General features: G+C 33.5%; 3 protein-coding genes across 3 annotated transcripts; all 3 read right to left on the bottom strand.

Annotated features, from left to right (window-relative positions):
• Window positions 1-5,663: 5,663 nt before the first annotated feature.
• LOC100778800 (probable zinc metalloprotease EGY2, chloroplastic) lies at window positions 5,664-10,851 on the bottom strand. Its single transcript, XM_003519340.5, has 12 exons — window positions 10,533-10,851; window positions 10,374-10,437; window positions 9,616-9,747; window positions 9,074-9,127; window positions 8,871-8,981; window positions 8,710-8,784; window positions 8,504-8,609; window positions 8,314-8,407; window positions 7,419-7,572; window positions 6,608-6,815; window positions 6,224-6,384; window positions 5,664-6,064 (listed from the first exon to the last, which is right to left on the bottom strand). The coding sequence occupies exons 1-12, from the start codon at window positions 10,694-10,696 to the stop codon at window positions 5,816-5,818; spliced, it is 1,572 nt and encodes a 523-aa protein (XP_003519388.1). The 5' UTR covers window positions 10,697-10,851; the 3' UTR covers window positions 5,664-5,815.
• Window positions 10,852-11,971: 1,120 nt separating this feature from the next.
• Window positions 11,972-14,004, bottom strand: LOC102663843 (uncharacterized). The gene is made up of 5 exons (XM_014769847.3): window positions 13,744-14,004; window positions 13,433-13,537; window positions 13,227-13,328; window positions 12,892-13,051; window positions 11,972-12,502 (listed from the first exon to the last, which is right to left on the bottom strand). The coding sequence occupies exons 1-5, from the start codon at window positions 13,771-13,773 to the stop codon at window positions 12,147-12,149; spliced, it is 753 nt and encodes a 250-aa protein (XP_014625333.1). The 5' UTR covers window positions 13,774-14,004; the 3' UTR covers window positions 11,972-12,146.
• Window positions 14,005-20,316: 6,312 nt separating this feature from the next.
• Window positions 20,317-25,149, bottom strand: LAX2 (auxin transporter-like protein 2). The gene is made up of 9 exons (XM_003519339.5): window positions 24,891-25,149; window positions 24,514-24,735; window positions 24,207-24,392; window positions 23,987-24,099; window positions 23,530-23,713; window positions 23,317-23,414; window positions 22,200-22,407; window positions 21,668-21,925; window positions 20,317-20,852 (listed from the first exon to the last, which is right to left on the bottom strand). Exons 2-9 carry the CDS (start codon window positions 24,700-24,702, stop codon window positions 20,631-20,633), a joined length of 1,458 nt encoding a protein of 485 aa, XP_003519387.1. The 5' UTR covers window positions 24,703-24,735; window positions 24,891-25,149; the 3' UTR covers window positions 20,317-20,630.
• Between the last annotated feature and the right edge of the window lie 6 nt (window positions 25,150-25,155).

The following is a 25,155-nucleotide window of genomic DNA, read 5'->3' as shown; positions in this document are numbered from 1 at the left end:
GTGTTTAAAAGTTTGATATTCATATTTGTAGGAAAAAAAACATTTGTTAAAAGATATTAGTCTCTTCAATGAATCTCGGATCAGCCAGAAAATACCATAGGTTGAACAAATGTTTTAGATATAAATTGAAGCCATTTCCATTTCTACCACAAGGCAGTGATACAGACATGGAAAAACATAGACGACTACTTATGATATTTATATTTTCTCTCTTCCTATTTTGTCTCATCTTTTCTTTATTCCGCATGCATACGGTAATATTATTTTTCTCACCACTTTCATCCAAGAGATAGGTTCACGTGACCGTCAAAAAAGATACTTACATCACTAGGTTTGAATTGAAGTAGTTCTCAAAGGATCCGGATAGTAGTATGTGAAGAAAACAAGCAATGGATGCAAGACTTATCCAATTTAGCGGCAAATCTAATTAGTTTATCACAAAAATGGTACCTAGTGGAGCAGCTATTGTTTGATTGCGTGCAACTCCATTATCACATCTTTTATGCACATTCGCTGAACGGGCAACTCTGCAGAACATGCAAGTCCAATCCTAGCAAAGGACACCAGACACTCTCTGATGTTGCTTTCCATGAGCCTTGTTTCTTCTTTAGTATTTGGAACAAGCAAACGTGAATCTACTATCTTAATGATTCCTTCTGGAATTGCCATCTGACAGAATTTGTGTAGGCTTAGACCCGCACCAAACATGTTATCTGTTGGTCTCATTCATGTCAGCATCTCCAACAGAAGAATTCCGTAGCTGTAGATATCTATCTCCTTTTGGTGATATACTCCGACACCTGCCCCAGACTCTGTTCCAACAACAGCAATTTAGACAAAAATCAAAGATATATCAAATACAACCACACATTGATTATAACCAAATAATTTTATTATTTAATTATAATATACTAATACATGTAAAAGTTTTGTATACTCTCATTCAATCATAGATTTCCATGAATTCTATAATTTTATTAGAATGAATTTGAATGAGACAGTTGTTAAGATCAGGGTTCAAAGTGTTAAAGGTAAAGACTTTGACTTTGTACAAATTGAGACCAGGAAATAATAAACAATGACAACAATGATCCTATCTAATATAAATGACAATAATTTATCTCTGATAAAACAGGAAGTCGACAAGATAACTTGTGCTGTTGTCGCCACAAGGTAATTCAAAAGCATAGGTAAAACATTTTAAAGGATAGACAGCACTTTACCTGGGGGAACATATCCAATGGTTCCTTTAATTGCAGACGAACTAATCTGATCTCTGCTGGAATGTCCTGTGACCACATTAAGGAGTCTTTGCTAACCCAAAATCTCCCAATTGGGCAACAAAGTCATCGTCAAGAAGAATGTTGCTTGGCTTAATATCACAGTGAACTATGGCTTGCTAGGAACCATGATGAAGATAATCCAATGCATTAGCAACATCAAGAGCAATATTTAGCACAAGTTGAAGGGTGAGATTGAAATTTCCAGACTCGAGCTCTTTACTGCTGTGCAGCAAACTATCTAGACTCCCATGAGGCATGAACTCAAAAACTATTGCCTTGAAATCATCCCCATTGCAATCAACACTTGAACAAAAAGTCCAGATATTGAGATTCTTTCTAAGTGTCTTATTTCCAATGAGTGAAATTTCTGTGATGTTATTAAAGACACTTCCTATAGGAACCTCACCATAAAGATGGTTAAAAGACAAGTTCAATGTATTCAAAAAACTCAGATTTTGTAGTTCACCAGGGATTACGCCTGACAAGTTGTTGTTAGAAGGGTCTAGGATTTCAAGGGACATTAAAGAGCCCAAGAAAGAAGGTATGCTCCCATGGAAGAAGTTTCTCTCTACCACAAGCTCTGTTAATGCAGTACAAGCGCTAAGTTCTGGGATAATTTCACCCGACAACTTGTTTTCATATAGATATAATATAGAAAGATTCTTCAAGTTTCCAAACTCAAAAGGAATGGAGCCGGTGAGTTGTTGGATAAGTCAACATTTATCAAACCTTTTAGATTGCCAAATGTTTGATTGGGGATATCACCACTCAAGTAGTTGTCAGAAACGCTAAATGACTGCATGCAAATGCAGTATTTGAGGCTTAATGGAATGCTTCCATCCAATTTATTGGTGCGCAGGTAAAGTTCAGACAACATAGTAAGATTGCCAATGGTGATAGGAATATTGCCAACATATTGTCTTCATCCAGGGCCAATCTTACTAGATTTTTTAAGCTTTCCAATTGAATTTGGAATCCTTCCCTATATAAAATTTTCAATGATAGTGAAGTCAGTTAAACCAATTAATTGTCCAATTCCTTCAGGTATCGTTCCAGATATTTGATTAACATCCATACTAAGCCAACGGAGATGGGTAGATAAATTGCCTATAAGATCTGGCAACATACCACCAAATCTGTTGTCATACAAAATAAGTACTTATAATTGAGTACAATTGGTTAATGAAGAAAGGAAATCCAAATCATTAGTTTCTCCACTCCCAAAACTATTTCCAGCAACTTGAAAAATCTGAAGTTTGTTTAAGCTTCCCAAAGTAGGAGGAATTGGCCCATTAAAACCATTTGAGGAGATATCAAACTTTTGCAATCCGGTGATGTTGGATATTGAAGACGGGAAAGTTCCATTGAAGTAGTTCCCTCCAACCAAAAAATTTCGAAGATTTGGAAAAGCAAGTGCCATATTTGATGGGAGAGTACCATTTAAACCAAGATACAACTCTTTGAAATTTGATAACTGAGCCAAAGCATGAGGTATACTTCCTTCCAAATGATTTCTAGCAAGTGTAAAATTGTGGAGGGACGTAAGACTCCCCAAGGAAGGTGGGATAGTACCAACTAGATCTTTGGCACCAAGAAGCAACTTACTAAGCTTTGTCATGGATCCAGTTCCAAACCATGAGGGAACTTTTCCAGTGAGTTTATTGCACAAGAAGTTAACTACCTCAAGTTTAGAGCAATTTGTAAGTTGGATAGGAATCTGACCATGGAGATTGTTGTGGCTCAAGTCAAGAACTTGTGGGAGAATTTCGCCATGCAAGTGGATGTTGAAAAGAACGAGCGTTCTGAGGAAGGTTAGATTTGCCAAGGATGGTCCAAGAGTACCGCCTCAATTTTGATTTTCCAAGTGCAAGACAACACCCTGCCACTCACACAAATGCAGAGACTCGTTCCATGATGGAAGAGCATTAGGCTCTCCATTGGTAAGCTTCTGCTTCAAAGCAAGTAAAGCCACCTTATCACTCTCTGAACTCAAGGTTTGTGAAACAACGCTGTGGAGAAGGATGATTAGAGTTAGAGCCATTGTTTTGCATAGAAGCACAAATGCGATGGAAACACGGAATGTCTTTCTTTTTTTAGACTTTTTTTTTATTTTAAATATCAGCATCCTTAAAATCATCTACATTTTTCTCCGCTAAATTCAAATCCATCATTACATAAATATTTCTCCACTAGATTTTGAAAAATGGTATTCACCTTTGAAGTCCTATTCTTGCGTTTCCTATACGGTTCAGCGTTTAAGCAAAATAGTTGTGTTTAAAGGAAAGAAAGTGAAGCTTAATAAAACCATTGGCAAAAATTAAAGAAAAGACAAGACATAATTTTCTTTCATACTTTTTCTACAGTATACATCTATAACTATTGGATTGTTGACAGCTATTGCATGATCATCTTTGTAATTCATTTCCATCATTCTCTGTCTTCCAAAATTCCATTAATCTGATTTCATACATGCATTGCCCTCCCTTCCTGGAAAGTTTTATTGGACTTTCTATTTTGCGTGTGAGAAATCCAAGTTTGGGTGGGGAACGTTGCCCCCGCATGTGGAATATTTCTGTTCGTACGGTTTAATACTGTCTGATATCACTGACTATTCTTCAATGAATCTATTGGAATTTACAAGTATTCTTCCAAGAAGTTAGGACTTGGGGTATAGCGGTTGTAACATTTTTTTTTTGAGGATCAAAACAATATATTGATTAAAATTTTATAAGAACTTGACGACGAAAATCTAATATAACTATGCATTCAGAAAGTTAGGAAAAAAATTATATTAGTTGAACCGTTTCTATTTTTATCAATCATTTGCTGAGATAGTATCTAGGGTGATTAATTTTCTTCACAAACTTGAGCGCACATTATGTGTATTTCTCTCCTAATACAATTTATTTTATATTCAAGATCGACCAAATTTAAACATGAATCACTTGTTAGTTGTTACAAAACATAAGTTGTCGTTATCCTTTATGTCAGCCATGAGTTGTAACACACGTGACTTGCTGGATGAATGCTTTTAATTCATTGAACAAGAATTGATAGTGACATCAATTTGTGCGAACAATTTATCTTCTAAACACAGGAGCAAGTCTCCACCCAAACTTTAATTTCTCACACGCAAAATAGAGACGACTTCAATGTGAAAAGAAGTCAAGATTCATTTCAAAAAGCTGAGAACAATACCAATGTGAGAAACTAAATCCATGGAATAGTGGAACATCCCGTAAGTTTTCGTGGAATGGAGAACGGATTGGCATAAATCACCAAAGATTCCTAAATCATTATAAGGAATACATTATTCATGCTACCAGTAACAATGCTAATTGTGTCATAAAAAAAGGAAAAAGAGCATTTTTTTTTTTCTGTTTTAACCTCCCATACACCAAGAGAAATGGGTTCTAACTAATTTGGAATTTGACGGAAAAATAAATAAAATCTGATCAAGAATTATTTTCATCAAGAATCGAAAAGGTTCAACCTTAAATTCAATGCATTAACTGCTTGTGTCTCATCACTTAGTTGAAAAAGAGCATTTAAACACCTTAAACTGTTAACTTTTAGCAAATAGACATCCTTAATTCTCATTTTATGTCTATTAATACTTAAACTTTTATCATTGTTTCAGTAGAACATTATGTTAACTTGCTGTTAAATATTTAACAGAATCAATCTTCATCTTTAAATTTAATTGAATCTTAATGGTTCATTAATTCTGTATTTTTAAATATTAAAATAGTATAATTATCTAAGAAATTGATCATAACAGGAATATGGCCATATTCTGTGTTCTTGGATTCTCGGAGCTTCCAAAGTGTTTCCTGGAAATATGCAGCGACTTCTTTGCATCGGCTATGCTTATCAATCGTTTAAGAGACGTCATTTCTAAGAAATAATCAGTTTATACATATAATCCATGTATTATGCTCTGCTCAGTGTTCACTTTTTTTTTTTCAGTTTTTAGTTATCAATTGTGACTAAGGTAATGACATTATCATTTGTATTAGCAGTGTAGTACACTGCAGGGCAAGACCAAGACCACGACTTGTAAATTGGAATGCATTGCAACTAAATTAAAGTAATTATCTTAGAACATTTTAAAATAAAAGATTAAGATATATGAAATTGAAACTAAAAAAATATAATTAAAATGATTGATCTCCACTTAAAAAGTTATCCATTACTTTTGTCAAACATAGATTAAACGCCTAAAACTCCTAAAATAACATGAGACATTTTGTGCTTCCAAATTCCAAGTAATTATTTCAATTTCAAACCATTATACGTTGTGAGAAACTGGAACTTAAAATTAATAGAAAAACGTCCATTGTTAATGAATCATGAATAACAAAACTCAGGGCGTTTCAGCCTAAAATTTTGACGTTTGATTATTCACCTTGCGTACGAACCAACGTTGACAGTTTGATTCACTGATAATCCTACCTGTGTACTAAGTTCTCAAAATTTCATGTACTAGCAGAATAAATCGATGCTGCCAGAGCATATGGAGCCATTTATTTCTAGAAACTTGTGATGGTTTCTTCTGTAAATGGGAAAGGATATGGCAAGCATACCAACAAGCCTAAGAGTAAAACTGTTACTCCAATAGCAACATATTTCTCACCAGGATCAGTTATTTCCTCAGAAAGAGGAGCAATTGGACCTCTTTGCAAGAAGAATATGAGAACTACCCAATAGAAAGCTACATCATTAAGCAGTGATGAAACTCCCAGCAATGCAATTGAAACCCCTGTGAAGCGTAATGAAGCCTGAGAAATAGACTTATGTCAGTATCTTCACATAAAAGGAAACAAAGGAAGGCAATTGAGCAACTAGTCAAATATTATTAAGATCATAATTCATAAGATACTGACAAATCAAGTTTCACTAGTTTTCTTCTTCAAAATTAAAAAATATTACTGTTATACCTTTCTTCCCCATAGGGCAAAAGAAATTCTCCCTCCATCAAGTTCTCCTGCAGGAATGCTGTTGATGGCATTGATGAGGAGTCCTGCCCAAGCCCAAATCACAAGAGGGTTGATAGAAATTGCAGTTCCTTCCTTGAGAACGTTACCAAGAAGCAGCTTTGCTAAAAAGTTAATAAAAATTGTCACTACATTTTGGTTTTCTAAATCAATGAAGCAGCAAATAAAAATAATAAATGATATACTGGGCAGTCATGGGATTTAGTTTGTAATGTAATAATAACAACAAATAAATGCTCATTTGAAATTATTTTGATAAAACTTGTAAAAGAATGCAGACACAATTGTATCTAAATTTCATTACACTTACTAAAGTGTATAGCTTACCAATACCGCCAGCAAGAAACGACTCATGAAACACAGAAGCATCAACAACAACACCAATACCATCACTGGGAGGCAAGACAAAACCTAGAAGCAGAAGCAAAAGACCCAAGGCATAGCCAGCTATTGGTCCAGCAGCTGCAACCTTGAGCAGATCTTCACGATTGGGTACTATATTTCTTATCCTTGTAATGGCACCAAAAGAGCCTATCTGCCACCAAATTACTCATCAGAATTTCTGTTTCTTGTATTAAGAATTTAAGATGTTAGAAATTCTACATATCAACAAGAGGAAAATTGGCCATTGGCCATATCCCAATTGTACATATCATCAATTTGTCCATTTGAGTCTTGACACCAAACCATACCATATTAAATTAGATAGTAAGAAAAACACACAGAAAAGGCATAACTCCATTCCTAAAGTATCACAATATTAACTATCTGGGAGAATTAAGATGATGGCCATATAGCCATGCAATTCAGAAGCCAAGACTTGATTTTGTAGGAAAGCAAAACAAGCAATTCCCAAATGACAATGTACTAAAGGTCTTGTACAATTTAATACCAACACCAGTGATATTGTGCAAGACAAATACAGATGGAATATCTCCAATTGTCATGGATCAACAAGGATAGATAATTAATCAAACATAAACAGTGAACTAAAGCTCTATGCAAGTATAAATCTATGAATAATTTATGTAATGCATACTAGATGGAAAACATGATACCTCAATTATTATGTTATTTAATTGAAGACATATCTTTATTAAAAAATAGTAATAGAAGATAAAGAATTTTATCATACAACCTGCCAACTAGGAACAAAGTACGGGACCCCAAGTTTAACTCCAGTGTCTTTGGCAGCTAAAAAGTGACCAAGTTCATGTACCCCCAGAATAAGTGCAGTAACAAGGGCACCAGGTAGGCCATCCTTTAACAAGTTCAGATTGTCAAAAGTTGATCTGGAACATTAATAATATTAATTTGGTGAAACATCAAAATATGAAGCAAACTAACAAAAATCTTCTCATATGTAGAATAATTATTCTATACAGTAATCAAGGGCTAAAGCCTACACACCAATCCAAACTTACGCAGTAATTAGCACCTAAAATATATGCACAAAACTTTAAGTGCCATTTGGTTTGAAAAAATGTTTAGTTTCCTTTTTTTTCACTTTTAATTACAAAAATATATGCACAAAACTTTAAGTGCTATTTATTATACAAACTTTCATTCAAAAGTTTGTACGAAAAACAAGTAACAAAGTAGAAAACAAGGAAAGATATTTGTAATTAAAAGTGAACAAAAAACTTTTTATTAAACCAAATGATCTCTAAATTTCATTTTATGATTTTAAGTGTATACCAAATTGAAGCATCTATGATATGAAACAAATAGTCAACCAGGGAAATGACAACAAGAACTAATGACTTATTCCTATGAAAGCCGGACAAGAATTCATCAATAATTAAAGTACTATATGAGACCATCCTACTTAAGAATCATACAGCCCGGAAGATCAACATTTATGTACTCAAACAATGTATTTGTGAAACTGTCCTGAACTCATAACTCAAGCGAAGGAGTAAAATCAGTATAGAAAACGAAAGTACATGAAACAGTTTTGCGTGACACTACACTTTTCCCTAAGAGATAACAGAGTATGAAATGACAACTTAAGGCATAAGAAAGCAGCTTACAATAAATCAGATTGCAAAGCAGGAACATTGCGAAGAAGTAAGGTAAAAACTGTAATCAGTCCAAAAGATCCAGCAGCAAACCACTCAGGTACAGCTGCAAATAAGTAGCATCATAAGTACAAATCATGAGCTTTACGATTAAAAGAAGATCACTTTTTGATCCACAATGTTGCAGGAGCTAAACAAGTACCAGTTGTCTCTGGTTGTAAGGTTGTTCTTGGAACCACAACAGCCACTGGCTTATCATCCTCTGGATTTACTAAAAGGAAAAGCTTGTATTCATCTCCAAATTTATCCTACAATAATAATCATGAATAAATATAGTTCACACATTGATTTAAACTGGAATCACTCACAAAACCACTTAAACAAAGAAACAGAGAAAATATGACATACTTTCAATCTCTTAGATATTTTATCATAACTTTTAGCAGCTTGCCCTCGCAAGTTTCCTTTGAACAACACTCCACCCTGGCAGAAAAGAAGGACCCGATCTTCATACAACAAGACCTTTGTGCATATGCAAAAATAAATATGTAGGAAAGATAGGCTCACACCTCATAAGGATCTTGGCTTGTTACGAAAAAAGTATCAAAGCCAAAAACTTGGTTCTTAAGAATTTCAATTGTTTCCTTGGGAATTTTTATTGCTTCATCCAGTTTCTGAGGCTGTTTAGAGCAGAAAGAAAACAAACACAGAATAATTAAAAAAGGAGAATGCCTCTTCTAAAGTTAGGAAATACTGAAAAAAAAGTAATCACCTTCACACCTGGCAGAGGTGATCCACTGGCAACTTCATTGCTATCATCCATATTCTGCTTTAATCATAAAGCCCAAAGAATAAGAGATAAGAAAACTATCACATAATGGTCCCAACTCCAAATGACACAATTTCGTCATTTTTCAATTTTGTATACTCAAACTAAAATTGAGTACATGAAGGAATAGTTATGATTATAGCGGCAAACAACAATTGATGTAATAAGACTACCAAAACTAAGTCTGGTTTTAAGGATATAGTTTTGACAAATTGCAAAGACATGAACTTATCAAGGACACTTGATTGTAACTAAAAAGAAATGCTCTTGTACGCATTATGAGTAAATAAGATAATGAAATCAATTTCATAAGATAACTTCTTGAGTGCATTATGTCCATGAGTAACAACCTGTTTAGCAATGTTCTATAAGAATACAGGATATCAAACAATGACAGAAAAATATATATTGAACAAACTTTGGCAACATATATATATATATATATGATCAAATTTAAAATGGAAGCTAACTAAGCCAAACATCACCTGCACATCACTTTGACCCTTATTTTCATCACTAAACTCATTTAGTTGTTCTGCATCTACAGGTGGAGGGATACTTTGCTCAGAGGAATCTTCCACACGTAGCGTTTCTCCATTTTTATCTGCTTCTTTCTCCTAGGTAAATTAAAAAGTTGCACATTGTCAAGGGAAAGTATGAAGAGTAAAGAAAGGTCTACATTGTGTTTGGGTGCAAACAATGAGAAAAAATATTTTTATCCTGATAACTAAAACATAACCAATTAAGATTATGTTGAATTTTAATTTGCTGAAACATCGACATTCCATTTGACAACTTTGGCCTTTTTGACCCCTGCTTGATGACTATTTCAACATAGCAATCGTTTTTAAGGCAAGAAATTTTGTTCATTAGATTTGATTTTTTGTCAGAACCCCTCAATATCTAGAAGCCAAACTGGACCCTGAATAATCAGAATCCATCCATGTGGACCCATCAATATAAGGAAGCAAAGCTCCTGAGTGCATATTTTTTCCATTCACAAGACTCAAACCTATTAATCTTATATGAAGAAAACCAAGCTCCTTGACTCTTGGACCAAAAGGCATTAATTCGTTATTTAATTTTACCCCGTCTCTTGTAAGCTTGCAAAATATTATCATGCAAGGAATTTCGAACAATTTCGCAAGCTTCAATTCAAGTCAAATGTCTTCATCTCATCAAACTCCAATTTGTGAAGCTTAATGTCAGTTAAAGAGAGCGAGCTGATTCCCAAAGAAAGTACCTTCTCGTCGCTACCGTTATCTGGCTCGGTAACACTACAAGCAATCCCTCTCCTCCTGCTCGATCTATTCCAGTTCAAAACCGCATCAGCATTTGAAGCCAAATCAGTAACAAACGTAAAACGAAACATATTCCGCTACAAAGAAAAAGAAGCACCTACCTCGGATCCCGAATCAGCTTGAACAAACTCCGACGACAACGCGAATGGCGAAAACCGTCGGAATGCTGAAAACGGAGATCAAGTTTGAAGCAAGAGGTGCAGCGCGACAGAGGAACGAGGAGATTCCCGCGAAATGCCGAAGGAGCTGCCAACGAGAGATTCATGGTTCCGTTTGGAGCGTTCGGTGCCTCTAATTGAGATGAAACCCTAGCGCCATTGGAACGAATGAAGGATTGAAGAAAACGGTGGAGAAGAAGGAGTAGCAACAGGGAAACCAATTATCTGCTATTTTTTTTTTTAAATACCCGCGCAAAGATATTTTCTGCAGTTTCTAGGACGAATATAGAGCGGGCGAAGTTTCGAAGGCCAATCAGGGTTTGACACCTAAGCGGATTAAACGACTAGATAGAATCCTTTTTTTTTTCTTACGTGAAAAATAAAATCTTTTTATGTTGAAATTTTGCAACATGGAGGATAGACAAGACACCCATTTGTCGTAATTCGTAAGAATTCTTTACAACACAATTTTAGTTTTTTTAAAATAATTTTATTTTAATTTAGTTCTATACTAGGTTTTTTAAAGGATCTTTACTCTTTACTAGTTTTATTAAAATAATTAGACTCAATCTTTACCAATTTCATTTATATGACATTTTATTCAATAATGAAAAAATTATTACGTGATATATCACCGACATTACTATTAATATACTAGTGTTATAACTCGTCTTCCATGAGTGTTACATTTGAAATCTATATTTTTCAATTTTCATTTTTAAATTTTACCAAATGTCAATATTTACAAATATATATATGTCAGTCATAATGCCAACAGTCAATATTTACATCATTTTTTAATTTATATATTACTTTGATATATATATATATATATATATATATATATATATATATATATATATATATATATATATATATATATATATATATTATATTCTCAATAAGAAATATTAATATTGAAAAACATTTGAAAATAAATTCTACAATTATTTGTTTTTTTTCTTTGAAAATGAGTTTGAACGATATTTATTGTCACTGTAAAAATTATTTTATTTTAATTAGGACCTAAGGCAACCACTCAATTACCTTACCGTTGCCACTATCCTGAGAGGTTTTATTTTGTTTCTGGCAAGTGTCAAACACGGGACATTTAAATGAGTTTTACTCATTTGTATATCTGCTGTTATGTTTACTTCAGAATCTATGAAAGGTATCATAAAAATTTCATATTGAAATTATAAAATACTTGGAAAGCAAGGTTACCAAAATTCCTGGCAAGAAAATCACTGCCTTTACCCTGTTAAATTTTTATACCTGTCCATCCCCAGCAAATTCATCTAAATGGTTTGTTATTGGTAGAATTTAGAGCCATAAAGTCCTACTTAGTTTAGATTCCAATTTCCTTGTTAAATTAACTAAAGAAGATTCTAATTCATTTGCATAAGACAGAACAGAACAAGAGCAATTCAGTCAACTGAGTCATCTTCAATGTCTCATGAACAAAAGGTTGCTACCTAGCTATGACCCTTGCTTGCTTACAAGCACAAAACAATGCCTAAGAGATTCATTCACATGCCTTCTGACTTTTCATCCCATCTACTTGCGCTTTCTCCCACTAATACTCTGCGGTTCAACTTGCACAATCATCTTCTCAATTTGTCTAAATAATGGTGGGACTGGAAAGTGGATAAGGTCATCGTCGTCGTCGTCGTCATCATCATCATCAATCCATCCATGGCAACCTTCAGGAGGGCAACGGCATGGACGATGATCAAATGCTTCTGAAGATTGAATCATAGGAGTCTTGACAGAAGTGCTCTCAATGTTGTTGGCAATGGTGCTATCCTTGCTTCCTTTGACATTATCTGCAGTCTTTATCTCATTTTCAGGCTTATTCATCATGTCTTGTTCATTTCCTCCACTATCGGCTTGCACAGCCAAATTCCCAACATCTAGAGACAAAACAGACAGAGATTTAGCATAGGCTTTACTTGACTCTCTTAGAAAATTACACATCTTTTTTTTTCTTCAAATGTGATGCAGTTAAGCAGCAAAATTATCTTGTGTCTGCAATTTAATGCAGCTTCCAAACTATTATTGATTTGAATTATGGAAGAAACTTTAACTTGTATTAAATGAACTAAATAGCAACTAAACAATTCTGCAATCAGGTTTATGTCTGATGAACATATATTTCTGGATGTTGTTCAAAGGGGTATGCATATGTCAACCTTCATCTAGGAACTGAAGGTTCAGGAAGGTAAAACTCTTGTTGGCAGTTAAGAGTTTTGTAAATACATTTCAAATAGGAGGAACTGAGAGAGGATGGAATAAAAATTACCAGTTTCTAGATTGCCAAGTGATGCATTGGCTTGAGATGAAGAGCCCAAACAATCACTGGTATAAATTGGAGTGTCCTGAGTCACCATGCCAGAAGAGCCAACTTCAGAAATCCCAACTGATGATGTCCCATTAACAACATCATCCCTTCTTGCACCATCCTGCAAATTATGTATATATTAGTCTAACTCAAAAAAACAAGTACCATACATGTATGCAACATTCTAAACTGAATTTTTGTTTTATGTATGCTGTCCAAGGGAAAATCTTTCACCATATTCATTCAACTGGAAATATTTCACAACATTCATTTCATAGTTTCTAAATATTTTCTACCTTATCTTCTGCAGAACCTTGTTGTTTGCTAAGTAGGGCCTCCATTAGGAGCTTGTAATAGGCCTCTTCAATAAAGCACCATCCTTGATTTCCACCATACACCTGAAGAAGCCCCCACAGCACATGTTAAAAAGTAAACCAAAATTATGAAAACAAAATATTTAGCACTTGTTTTGCTTTAACTATTGGGAGAAGAGAAAACCAACATCAAGAAGTTCATTAACCGTTCGTAGAATCAGTTGTGTCCTAAATCCAAGTGGACGCATTGCGTCCACGGCAGCATCCATGCGCGTGATATCCTGCATCTTGTTCTGCAGACAAAATAAAACACCATTAAGGAAGGAAAAAATGTTAGAAAACTCACAAACACGTTAAAACAAAACAAAAACAAAAACTTGGCAAACATAATACGATAAAAATGCAAAAATATTCACAAAAAGTTCAGTGAATGAGGAAGAAACTCAAGAGGGTAACAAAATAGGGGGGAGAAAGTGCACGAAAGTGTGAAATGAAGGACCTTCTTGTTTTGTCTTGCTCTTGATGCCATTTCTAAGCCTTCTTTCAGCACAAGAAAAAGAAAAGGCCCTTGCTTTTCTTATAACGATCAAAGTGGAGATTCTATAAGGGAAAAACACTTCAAATATGTAATGTGACCCTCTATTCTCTTCAACCTTTCACCCTCTAATAGCTTACTCTCTTCTCTTCAGTCAAAATAAAGAAAGCTTTTTTAGTCTCTTCTTGCTCCATAGCCATCTAGCGCTTTATTTGTGTCATCATCAATGAGACCATGACTTCTGCACAACAAGTAACAAAAGGTTTCATCGGAATATCTAACACTTTATACGTACTCTACTAATTAAGGTAAAAAATCATTCCTTTTATTTATTATTTTGTATGATTGACAGAACTTCACTATCAACACGGTCCAAGTCCAACACTCAATTACTCCCTGCATCCATTTCACAACCTTCGTGTTTACACACACATTAAGGAATATTTAATTTAGACTAAATTAACTAAACTTATTTTTTTATAATTTTTTATATCATTTTCAACTATTTTATTTAAAACTACTATGAAACAATTTTTTATACAACTTTTTTCTATGAATTAACATTAATGATTCGTTACAAGTACCTTGTAAAAAGCAAAAGTTATCAAATACTCCACTAAAAAATAATCTGAATTACTCAATATAAGGGTATAATTAAAAAAAATACACATTTAGATATTGAAATTCTAAACAACTAAAGTATTGAAATAATAATAAAAAGCCAAAACACCGAAAATTTTCAAATGGATGGAGTAAACTTTACTAAAGATGTTTCTATTTATAAGAATCAAAGGTATTTTTTTATAAGATCAAACTTATAATATTTCTTGTATTAATTATTTTTATACTAAAATATTTTTATAAATAGAAATGGAAGTAGTATATTATAAATCTAGCCATTACTTTTATATAAATATATAGAATGAATTATAGATGCAATTTTATAAGGTGTTATCAGAAGTGTTTTTCAATCATTGGAGTTTACTTCAATAATATGTATACTAAAAAAATTTATTATATGTCAATACAGATTATTAAGATAAAACTCCAATTATGATTGAAAAATAGCCCCACAACACCTATAAAATTGCCTGGTTTATTTTATCTTGTGTTTGGTAGAGATAAAGAAAATAAAGGAACCAAAAATAGTTAGCTTAGAAAAGAAAATAAAAGAAATAGAGTGAAAAATGTTAATTGTTTGGTTTAAGAGAAATAAAATGATTTGCTTTGAAACAACGAAGAAAGAAATTATATTATTATTAAAAATACCATTTTATCCTAGTAAGAACACAATTTTTCAAAAATCATAATTACATTTTATGAACTATGTTGTTGAATATATAATCAATTATGGTAATACATGATCAACTATGTGTACAAAAAAAAATCAACTATGTGTAAGTTAATTGATAATAGGTTTTCTCCCACAAATACACATTGAGTTTATGGGGGAAGACATGTTGTTCTATCTTGTAAAATACATTCTTGGAAAGAAATAATAAATTTTAAGTGTAATTGAGTCTCAATCAAAATATTAGTCTCATAATTGATCCAAATAACTAAAGTTTGTAGGGATATATTAGGTATCACTTGAAAACCTAAAGCCCTAATTACGATGGTACCAAGTAAAAAAAACTAATAATAGGTTTTATATGTACAAACAATCCATTATGTGTGACCATGATCGATTATGTCATAGATGTAATCAATTATATGATCTATGAAATGTGTAACATGCAATTGCTCATATCAGATCAAAAACCATGAAGCAAATTGAAATTGAAAAAAAAATGGAAGCAAATCACGATCTTACCGGATCAAAGCATTTCACAACAACATGAACACAAGAACAAATTCACCACCAAGACGAACAGATGCGATGCAAGAAAAGAAGGGAAATATTGCGACAAGCATGACGAACAGGATTACTTTGGTAAAGGTGAATAAAATAACATTTTTATGCGTTTCTTCGCATATGAGAGTGGAAGCTCTGTGGGACCCATTATTTTTTTTATCTTTCATATTTACTTTCTTATTACCAAATGACAAAAGTTTTCTCACTTCTTTGCACTTTCCTCCTCTATTTGTCATTTCTTTGTTATTTGAACGCTATAAATATATCATTGTCAAAAAAAAATGAGAAAAAAATTCAAAATTTTGTGTGATTCTCATAATTTATTACACTAGTTTAAATTTTAATGTTTTTTTCTTAATTATTTTATCTTTCATTTCATTTCACTCCATCAAACTCACCCTTAAATTTAAGGCTAAATGTTACTTATGGTCCATTATATTTTAGTTTTTATTTTATTTTAGTACATTAAGTTTTAAAAGTTTTAAATTCAAAGGTTAACCGGGATTTAAACTCTTGACCACTTGATTAAGGAATTAAGTCACTAGCACTTGTGTTAACTGTTATTAGTAATGTTTTTTTTCTTTTAAGTAAACATTAGTAAGACCATCTAGAATTATAATTCAATTGATTAAACAAAGTGCGTGAATGTTGTGTATCCTTAGTATCTATCTATCTTGGAGATAAAAAAGAAACATTAGTAAGACCTAATAGCTTCGGCAGACAAGAAAAAAAGATATTACTTAACACATATGATTATCTACTTTTGTGCACCCTAAATGCATTATAGATTAGAATATCCCTAATAAAATAGAAGTTGTATTATGAATTGTCCAATCTTTAATCCATATTAGGTGTACCGAAACAAATAAGGGTGTTGCTAGGTGCACCCAGCATTATTGTTGATGCACCCAACACTTGTGAAAAAAGACTGAAATACCCTTGATCAGTAAGTCTTTTAAGTTGATCTGTAGAAGTCTTATGGATCAAGTTGATTCGTATGCACTTAATATCAACATACAAATCAACTTGGTCCGTAAAAAATTTACGGATCAAGTTGATTCGTTCGATTTACGAACCACCCTCACACACACCCATCACAAATGCAAAGAAAGCGCAGGGGCAGTTTTGGTATTTTTAAAAAATACTGGATGCATCAGCAATAATGCTGGGTGCACCTAGCAACACCCAACAAATAATGAGATGCCTTCCGGACAAAAGTAAAACCCGGCCCAACCTTTGAGAGGATGAATTTTTGTTGGCTTCATTCTTTCTAGTATTTCTTCAAGCTTTCTCCCTTGAGCATATCACGTTCATATTTATTTAATTTTCTATCTGGCTTTTGGAGTTATTAAATATCAACTATCTTCCGTAAAAAAATATTAACTATCTTACTAACTGCAGTAAAAAATAACTACCTTACTAACTGCGTGTTTATTTTTTTTTTTATGTTTACCAACTTGTTGAAAATATTTTTAAAAAAAATATTATTTCTTCATATTTAAGTAGAACCATACTGTACTATTGTACTTGGACTAATTCATTTACATGAGATTTTATTCAAATTAGAAATATTTGCAAAGCACGGACACCCAAATTTGAAAAAAATAATTTTAAAGTTTTTGTTATTGAAAGCAAAAAAAAAATAAAAAATGGTCCTTAGTTTCTAGTTGAGTTGGTGATGAAACGACCAAAGTGAAGAGAATAATCTGAGAATGGTTCCTCCCTCTGCTAGCTTCACTCTACTTCGACGTTCTTCGTGTAGTAGAGTTAATCAGGCTAGTATGTTTGTTTTTCCGTTTCTACAAAATCGATTTATAAGAATGAGAAGTTAATTTCTATAGCTTTTGCGTATTTTAAACCACAGACGTGGAGAGAGAAGCTTGGATCCACGTTATTTAATCTTTTCCAAAAACCAACTAAGCAATTGACCAAATGTATTTACTATTTACCCCGTGTTTGGTTGCTCGTCTCTGACGTAGCTTCTACTTTATTCATTATTGGGATGCGATTTTCTGCGTCACCAACGCTTAATCGTGAGTTATGCACGTATGTTTCTACTCTTCTTCCTACTTATTTGCAAAGGCCAATCTTTGAGAGCCCTCATATTTGTGTGCTTTACTCTACCTAGACTTTCTTCCACATCTCTCTCTTGAATATATCACTTTGACACTTATTTAATATTCTATTTTGGCTTTAGAAATTATTAATCATTTTATCAATTAAATTCGTTAGTTTTATTTATTTTTTAAAAAATAGTAATATTTTATTTTTATCAACTTATTGAAATATTTTAACAACGAATAATTATTTCTTGGTATTTAAATTGTATCACACATTCTTGATAAAAAAAATTGTATCGCACAGTTCACACTGTAAGATTGTACACGGATTAGTTCTTTTATCAAATAACCATTTTTATTTTAAAAAAACTAAAATAATTATTTCTCTATAAAAAGTAAAACTAAAATATCATAACTGTATATTAAAATCAATGCCGTATAGCTTGTAGATAAATTTTTTTATAGAAGCTTTTCATTTGAGCGCGTGAGCTAGCCAGGGAGATTTAATCACACGCATAGACATATGATATATCTTAATTCTTAAGCAGTTACACACATACACATAATAAGTTCGAGCCTAATGGACTAGACCATTTAACCTGTTAAAAAACACAGGTTAAATCCAAGTAATTTCTGATTCTAAAAATCCAAATAAGTTGAGCCATAAAACTTAATGAGGTTTTCTTTTTACACTCTTTTAGAAAAAAAAAAAAAAGGCACACAAGACTGACAAGAACATCACACTAGAGAAGGAGCACTTCAAACCCTACCAAAACACTCCTTGGTTTCAAGCATCCCTACCTCCCTTTTGTCTCAACAATGCTCTTATATACACGGTTGGATTCATTGCTTTCAAAAGTTATACTTTTTAAGTACAAAAATTTTGTATATTTTCATAATTTAATTTCCAGAAGTATGAACTATTCCAGCAGTATTGTCTGATTCATCAAAGGCAGTCTATGACAAGGTTATTTTTCTCCTCCATTTCATCCCTGACACTCAAAGGATTTAGTGATTCAAACTGGGTTACTTGTCCAAATAGTAAATACAAGAGATCTATTACTAGTTTCTGATTCTTCCTAGGAACCTCCTTGATGTCTTCAAAAAGTAAAAAACAAACTATTGTATCACACTGTCACCTTCATCTTCTAAGGCAAAGTATGGAGCATTAGCCCTAGCATTTTTGTTTTAATTTTTATCGGCAAATGTTAATTGTTATAATTTGTTAATTTTTTTAGCGGAAAAATTCGAATTCACAACCAATCTCTCCCTCCCTTCTCCCTTTTACACCAAACCAATCTTGTATCTCTTATTAGTCCAAGCATGTTGTGAAGCTCAGTGACTGTTGTTTATAATGCAAGATTACCTTCTCCCACATACTTCCCCTTTGTCATATTATATTGTGACAATCAAGCTAATTAACCCCATCTTGCATCAAATCCAATATTCCATAAGCAAACAAAACATATCAAAATAGACTGCACATTGTTAGGGACAAAGTTCAAGAAAGCATCCCTCACTTGCTACCTGACTCCACTCATGATCAAGTGACTGGCATATCGACTATGCCTCTACGTTTGTTCCCTTTCATACTATACACAGCAAGCTTGGAATGTTTGATATTCACATTCTAGGATGAAGGGGTATTGACTATAAATTTCCATTAATAGCTTAGTTACTAAAAGCTGCACAATTAGTTTTTTTCTTGTAGGTTATAGACACATTCATCCTCCCTTTCCCTCCTCCCCTGAAAAAATGCATTTTTATCTTATTTTATGAAATTCAATTAGAATATAGTGGTATAAAAAAATTATATTGTTATTGCCTTCAATTATAGATTATGTTATTGAAAATATTTAATTTTAAAATAATTATTTTAAAACTCAAAATATTTTTTAAATAGTTGACAGAATGTATCAAAATTATCCTTATTTTTGTAGCTAGCTGCACAGTGCACATATACTCGATTTGATATGTATGAATACTTTTGATAATTCTATCGAATAGTATCAAATAGAAATAACGGATGGCCCTTTTGCTTGTTGCATTTTCGCTGAGGAAGCAAAATGAAAAATCACGTCATTGCCACCCAATTGGATGAGAATTTTACTGTTTTCCCCCTCAATTCAAGTCCACGTTATGATTCTATATTTCTAAACAAGACTTGGGACTTTAAAAAAAGGTTGAATTGGAGAGGTCGTGATAAGCAATGGCTGAGATGCAGGGAATATAGCTAAAGGTGAAAGGTACAAACACCAAACTCAAACAAGCCTTTACAAAATCCTCAATTATTACCCACCAAGCTCAAACAAACTTTCCAAGTCATACATACACACCCGAATTCCCTTTTTCGTGCTGATCAAATTCCAATTTTGACGAGTCAAACATGCAATCAAACTGAACTTAAGCCACCAAGAACACAATGATAATGGCTCCAGGTGAACGAGGGAATCATTAATTAAGCATGTTTGAAAAAGTTGCTAGTCAAGAATTTCAGTTTAGCTTGTTAATCATGAGAAATACCGTTATGAGTAGGTTTATGGAAGATAGGAAGCAACATATGCTACACGCTTTTATAAATTTAACTTTCACCAAACATAAATGATCTAACAATAATTGAGATTTTAAGAAGAAAAAAAATATTATAATGGAGAGCAAAGACATTATTATTGGAAACATGCAGGCTATACTTGAGGTCGCTATATTCCAATTGCCAAACATCATCAATCCCTACATATGCTATAACTATAGTGCATGTTTATGATTAACCACGATGATTCGAAAGCGAAATATAACAATGTTGCCTTGCTACACAAGGGAACATCAGCATGAACAATATTTATAAGGAGATTAAACAAAAGATAGGGGAAATACACAACGGTGAAGATGCTGATGTGTCCCTATATGTATCATGCAAAAGAACATATATATAATTTTCAATGATGCAGCTTTGTGTTGTTGGAAGCTGGGAGTTTTGGCGGGCACTGGTAGCACTTGGCAAAGAGTCCAAATGTGTCAACCTGTTTGACGAAGTTTGTCATGCTAGCCCACCCTCCAAATCCAAATCCAACCACTAGAACCCACACCACCACAAATGCATTCACCAAATACATTGTTGTCCAATTTGGGATGAAGAAGGGTAATTTCTCAACAGCATTCTGAAAACATAACACAAATAAAATGTTAAAAAATGGCTTGAATTGAACTGTTAATAAGACAAAAAAAAATAGTGTTACTGTTAGTTGACTGTAATAAGTAACTGACTTATTATGATCATCTGTCAGGAACAGTAACTAGTGTGAGAGTACCAAGTAGGGTCACTTAAGAGCGTTAGGTTAGATATGGCCCAGGCTCCTTGCTAAAAACATTTTTGGTTAGCATAGTCAGTGGTAGCATAGTATGACTATAGCATACAACCGAATGACAAAGAAATGGCACCAACCCCATCGTGTCTCATAAATATTTCAATTCGAATAATTAATAGAACTAGTGGGGTATAGCGATTAATACTGCCAGTGAGTTGGGAAGTCTCTTCAAAGTTAAATCATGGAGAGCTCAAATCATATCCTCAAAAACTATTACACCATGCCACAAAAGAGCTTTAAGAATCTCATCAGATAATTTCTAAGACCAGCTCATAAAAATAGACAGTCCTAGATATTGAAAGCTTTCTTTTAAGTCATAAAGGTTTAGCCTTTTAAGCAGGGAAGAGAACACAATGCCTAATTAAATGTTTCTTACAATTGTAGGTAGCTACAAGTTGTGCATAGAACGTACAATTTAGCGGCCAATTATACCCCAGATTGACCAGGACTAGCCTCTACAGTGATATATATTAGCATATGATATGACCATACATTATGATTTTAGAGAAATTCATTCTTGGATACCAAGTAAAGCTACTCAGATGAGAAAGATAACTAGGTAGAAACAAACAAATATGAGATATATATGCAGAGATTGGACTATTTACCTGTCGGGCAGAAGCAGATTTGTAAGTGAGCATATGAGCAGAAGCAGGGATGACATAGACGGTGAAGGTAACCAGAAGAGCCCCCACAGCAGAGTTAATAGGACCAAAGAAAGGGAAAATAATAGCAAAAAACCATATTGGTATCACCACAGGCAACCTAGCAAGTGCCCTCAAACATAGGCTCTTTGTGTCATGCATTTTTATCACTTTCTCCCACACAAAATACAATGGTGTGCAAGCAAATCCAAAAGTGATGAACTGTCATTCACATAGTAATAAACAAATTCGTCAGTTAATAAAACTTTCCAATTTTTGCTCTCTATCCTTTTTACATTTGTGCAAGTAAATTGTACTTAATTTTAAAAAAATGTTATCTCTACAGTTAAGAGAAAGATGTACAAATTGTAACAAATGATGCGATGGAAAGAGACAGACACAAAAAATATTGTTATATACAATGTTGTATGAATAATGCGAGCGTGTCTATGAAAAAATTAGTGGTTTTGAGGGGAGGGAAAAATTGTATATGGACCTGATGAATGAGCATTAAGATGACAGCGGTATCGCGCCAACCAGAGCGGGGAAGAATAGAGAAAGCATTGGAGTGGTCCAGGAGTTCGTCACCAAAGGCCCAGTAAACGGCAACAGAAGATGGTATGGTGAGTGTGAATACATAAAGGGTAGCATAAAGATAGATATATTTGAACTTTTGAGGTTTCCACATTGCATGCATGATTTCCCTGTAATAGTCATAGGGTCCACGTTATTAATGCAAAATGCAACATCAACTAACTTAAATCTGCAAAATGACCCAGATGCTCTCATCTCAGAATCAAATAAAGTTACTTCTATTTCTACTAATATGCTCCAAGTCGAAATGAAATTCTGTTTGTCAGTCCTGGGATATGTCCTAATGAGTTATTAGAATTGTTTTCTAACTCACTTTGCAACTTTTCTTGCTTTGGGTAAATACATTGCTTTACCCGAAAAAGGTTGAAATTATATTATTAGAAAGGAAACAAGTTGTACACAAGAGAATATATTTATTAAAAAATATTAAAAACTGTGCATTTCAGTACTAATCACTTGTTTTCAAAAACCATGGCCGAATGGCCCCCATTGCTCGAAATTCCTCTTGATTGATGGTGATACCAGAGTAGAAGCAACTCCGAGAAATCGCACATAAAAAACTAATAAATGTGTAAATATTGAAAATGACATATTAACTCACAAATATACATAGTTCTTGATTTATATATTTTCAATGTTACTAAAAAACAAATACCAATTCGTTTTACTAGCAGAAAGTAGAGTAGGCAATTATTAGTACATATATCATTTGGCAAAGATATATAGAACAATTCAATGGATAATGTTGAAGCGGGGTTGGAAGTGGAAGTGGAAGCCAAGACACCAATGTGTGTAATGGTTTATTCAAAAGTGCCAGATTTTACTGTTTTGTCTTATTTTTCTAAGGTCCCATTAGAATGGAGGCAAAAGCTGCAATTGAAGAAAGTGGTCGTGCAATAAACTTCTCCTCTCCTTGATGTTTCATTGTCTTAAGACAATAAAGAAAACTATCATCATTGTTTTGTCGAACTCAATTAGCAAAAATATTAAAAACAAAAAACAAAAAAATGGGGTCTTACACTGTGACGGCGTGCCCGCCGAAAGTGTAGAGAATGTTGGTGGCTCCCGTGAAATACAATACCAATTTTTTTGGGCCAGTGTGAATCACATTTTCAACCTGCAAAATTAAATAGCCAGTGACACTGTGATAGTGTATTATGATCAAATCAAACGACTTCAAATAAAGAGACCCCACTGAAGAAATAACGACCGTTGTACTTGGCATTGCTTACCTGGCCATGAGCAATGGCTGCAATGGTCATGTACCAAGCTGTGTAAGTGGTCATGCCAAGGCCAAGGAAAGACCAAATTCTATAGTTGTGAAATGAAGGTACGAATACTGTTGTGGCACAGCAAGCTCCGAATATGTAAGTCCAGGTCCTCTTATCCAAGTGGTCATTTATGAGGTATATGTTACTGCATACCCCATATCGCAAAACACCCTCTTAAAATCAAATCAACAAAATATCTCAATTTATCTAATCAAATATACACTGCAACCAGGTTTTAAAAAACGTTCAACGACTGTGATTTTTTTTTTTTTCACAACATGAGGTTTCTGACCATAATTATCACAGCATCAGAGACATTTGTTCATAATTTTCCATAATATTAAGGATGACGACAAAATCATGATTACCACAATAACTGCAATTTAAAACTTTGACTACAACTGATGGAATTTCATACCTTGCACAAGCAATAAGCTGGATAACGGATCCAAAGAGGAGAAAAGTGCAATTGAAGGCCAAGCCAATGGCTTTCCAGTATGGACCCAGTAAACCTTCCAGCACTTCAAACCACTGAAAAAAAATGAAATTAGACCAAAGTTTTCCACTTTATAAAAAATAAAAGATTTTTGTTTGTTTGTTTGTTTATATTTTTAATTTAAATTTTTGGTTTAACTAACCTGAATGACATGGTTTTTGAAGCTGACACTCTCTTTCTCTTTTCTGGTCCTGTACTCGATGTACAGAATGCTAATCAGATAAGCAGTCCAACTTCCCATTATTCCATAGAAGATTTGGAATATGATGCCAGAAAGCATTCCCAGCTGAGAAAAAGAGTATGGCAGTGTTAGTAGAACCTGGGCAACCTGCAAAGCACAAAACCATAAAATAAAAACGTAATCAAACCAAAATTCTTTCTCACAGTATCTAAGTTCCAAATAATGATGAGTGACGACACTCTCTCTATGGACTCTTATATCTTGTTACCTGATTTGAGGCACAGCTGAACCATGCATCATAAGCAGACCCACCATGCCAGAGAATGCTTTTCAAACTGGAATGTGAACCACCACCACCACCACCCACGTTCTCTTCCTCTCTCTCTTCACCACGCTCGATCGTTGTTTCGTTAAGGTTTGACATTATGGTTTCTTCACCTTGCTTCTGGGGTAACATTGTTCCAAGATTATTATAATATAAAGAAAGGCCCTGAAAGAAAACACATACACAGTGTATCAAACACTGAGTTAGTTAGACTTTTACCAAACCCGAGGAGAAAAAAAGTCACAGAAATTGACAATAAAAACAAAAAGAGATTTTGCTCCATGGAAGAAACTAAACCATGTTAAAATAACAAAACTCACCTAATATTGGTCAATGTTGAAATCTGAGAGCCTTGGAGTGTTCTCTTATAACACGGAAACAGAGAGGTTTTGTAGTAATAGATGAGTGTGTGTGTGTGTGAGAGAGAGTGGTGGGGAAGTTTAACTTTTTTAGGCAAAAAGAGAAGACAGTAACGGCACTTGATTGAGTAGGAGTTGCGGTTTTGCTGATGATTTCTGATGATTTAGATTTTTGAACTCTTTTAAACTCCACACAAACAAAGCTTCTTCAGTTTTTATGCACTAC

The sequence above is a fragment of the Glycine max genome, chromosome 2 (assembly GCF_000004515.6).
Source record: "Glycine max cultivar Williams 82 chromosome 2, Glycine_max_v4.0, whole genome shotgun sequence".
Taxonomy (NCBI): Eukaryota; Viridiplantae; Streptophyta; class Magnoliopsida; order Fabales; family Fabaceae; genus Glycine; species Glycine max.
This window is presented reverse-complemented; position numbering and strand designations above follow the sequence as displayed.

Excerpts from the sequence above, each read along its gene's own strand:
- LOC102663843 (XM_014769847.3), bottom strand. The coding sequence starts at position 13,773 with ATGGCATCAAGAGCAAGACAAAACAAGAAG. Across the intron at positions 13,538-13,743 it reads GAGCAAGACAAAACAAGAAG|AACAAGATGCAGGATATCAC; the intron begins GTCCTTCATTTC and ends TTTTGTCTGCAG. Across the intron at positions 12,503-12,891 it reads ACTTGGCAATCTAGAAACTG|ATGTTGGGAATTTGGCTGTG; the intron begins GTAATTTTTATT and ends TTTTGTCTCTAG.
- LAX2 (XM_003519339.5), bottom strand. The coding sequence starts at position 24,702 with ATGTTACCCCAGAAGCAAGGTGAAGAAACCATAATGTCAAACCTTAAC. Across the intron at positions 24,393-24,513 it reads TCAGCTGTGCCTCAAATCAG|GTTGCCCAGGTTCTACTAAC; the intron begins GTAACAAGATAT and ends TGTGCTTTGCAG. Across the intron at positions 21,926-22,199 it reads TCTTAATGCTCATTCATCAG|TTCATCACTTTTGGATTTGC; the intron begins GTCCATATACAA and ends TGTGAATGACAG.
- LOC100778800 (XM_003519340.5), bottom strand. The coding sequence starts at position 10,696 with ATGAATCTCTCGTTGGCAGCTCCTTCGGCATTTCGCGGGAATCTCCTC. Across the intron at positions 8,982-9,073 it reads CACCTCTGCCAGGTGTGAAG|CCTCAGAAACTGGATGAAGC; the intron begins GTGATTACTTTT and ends TGCTCTAAACAG. Across the intron at positions 8,785-8,870 it reads CAAGCCAAGATCCTTATGAG|GGTGGAGTGTTGTTCAAAGG; the intron begins GTGTGAGCCTAT and ends CTTTTCTGCCAG.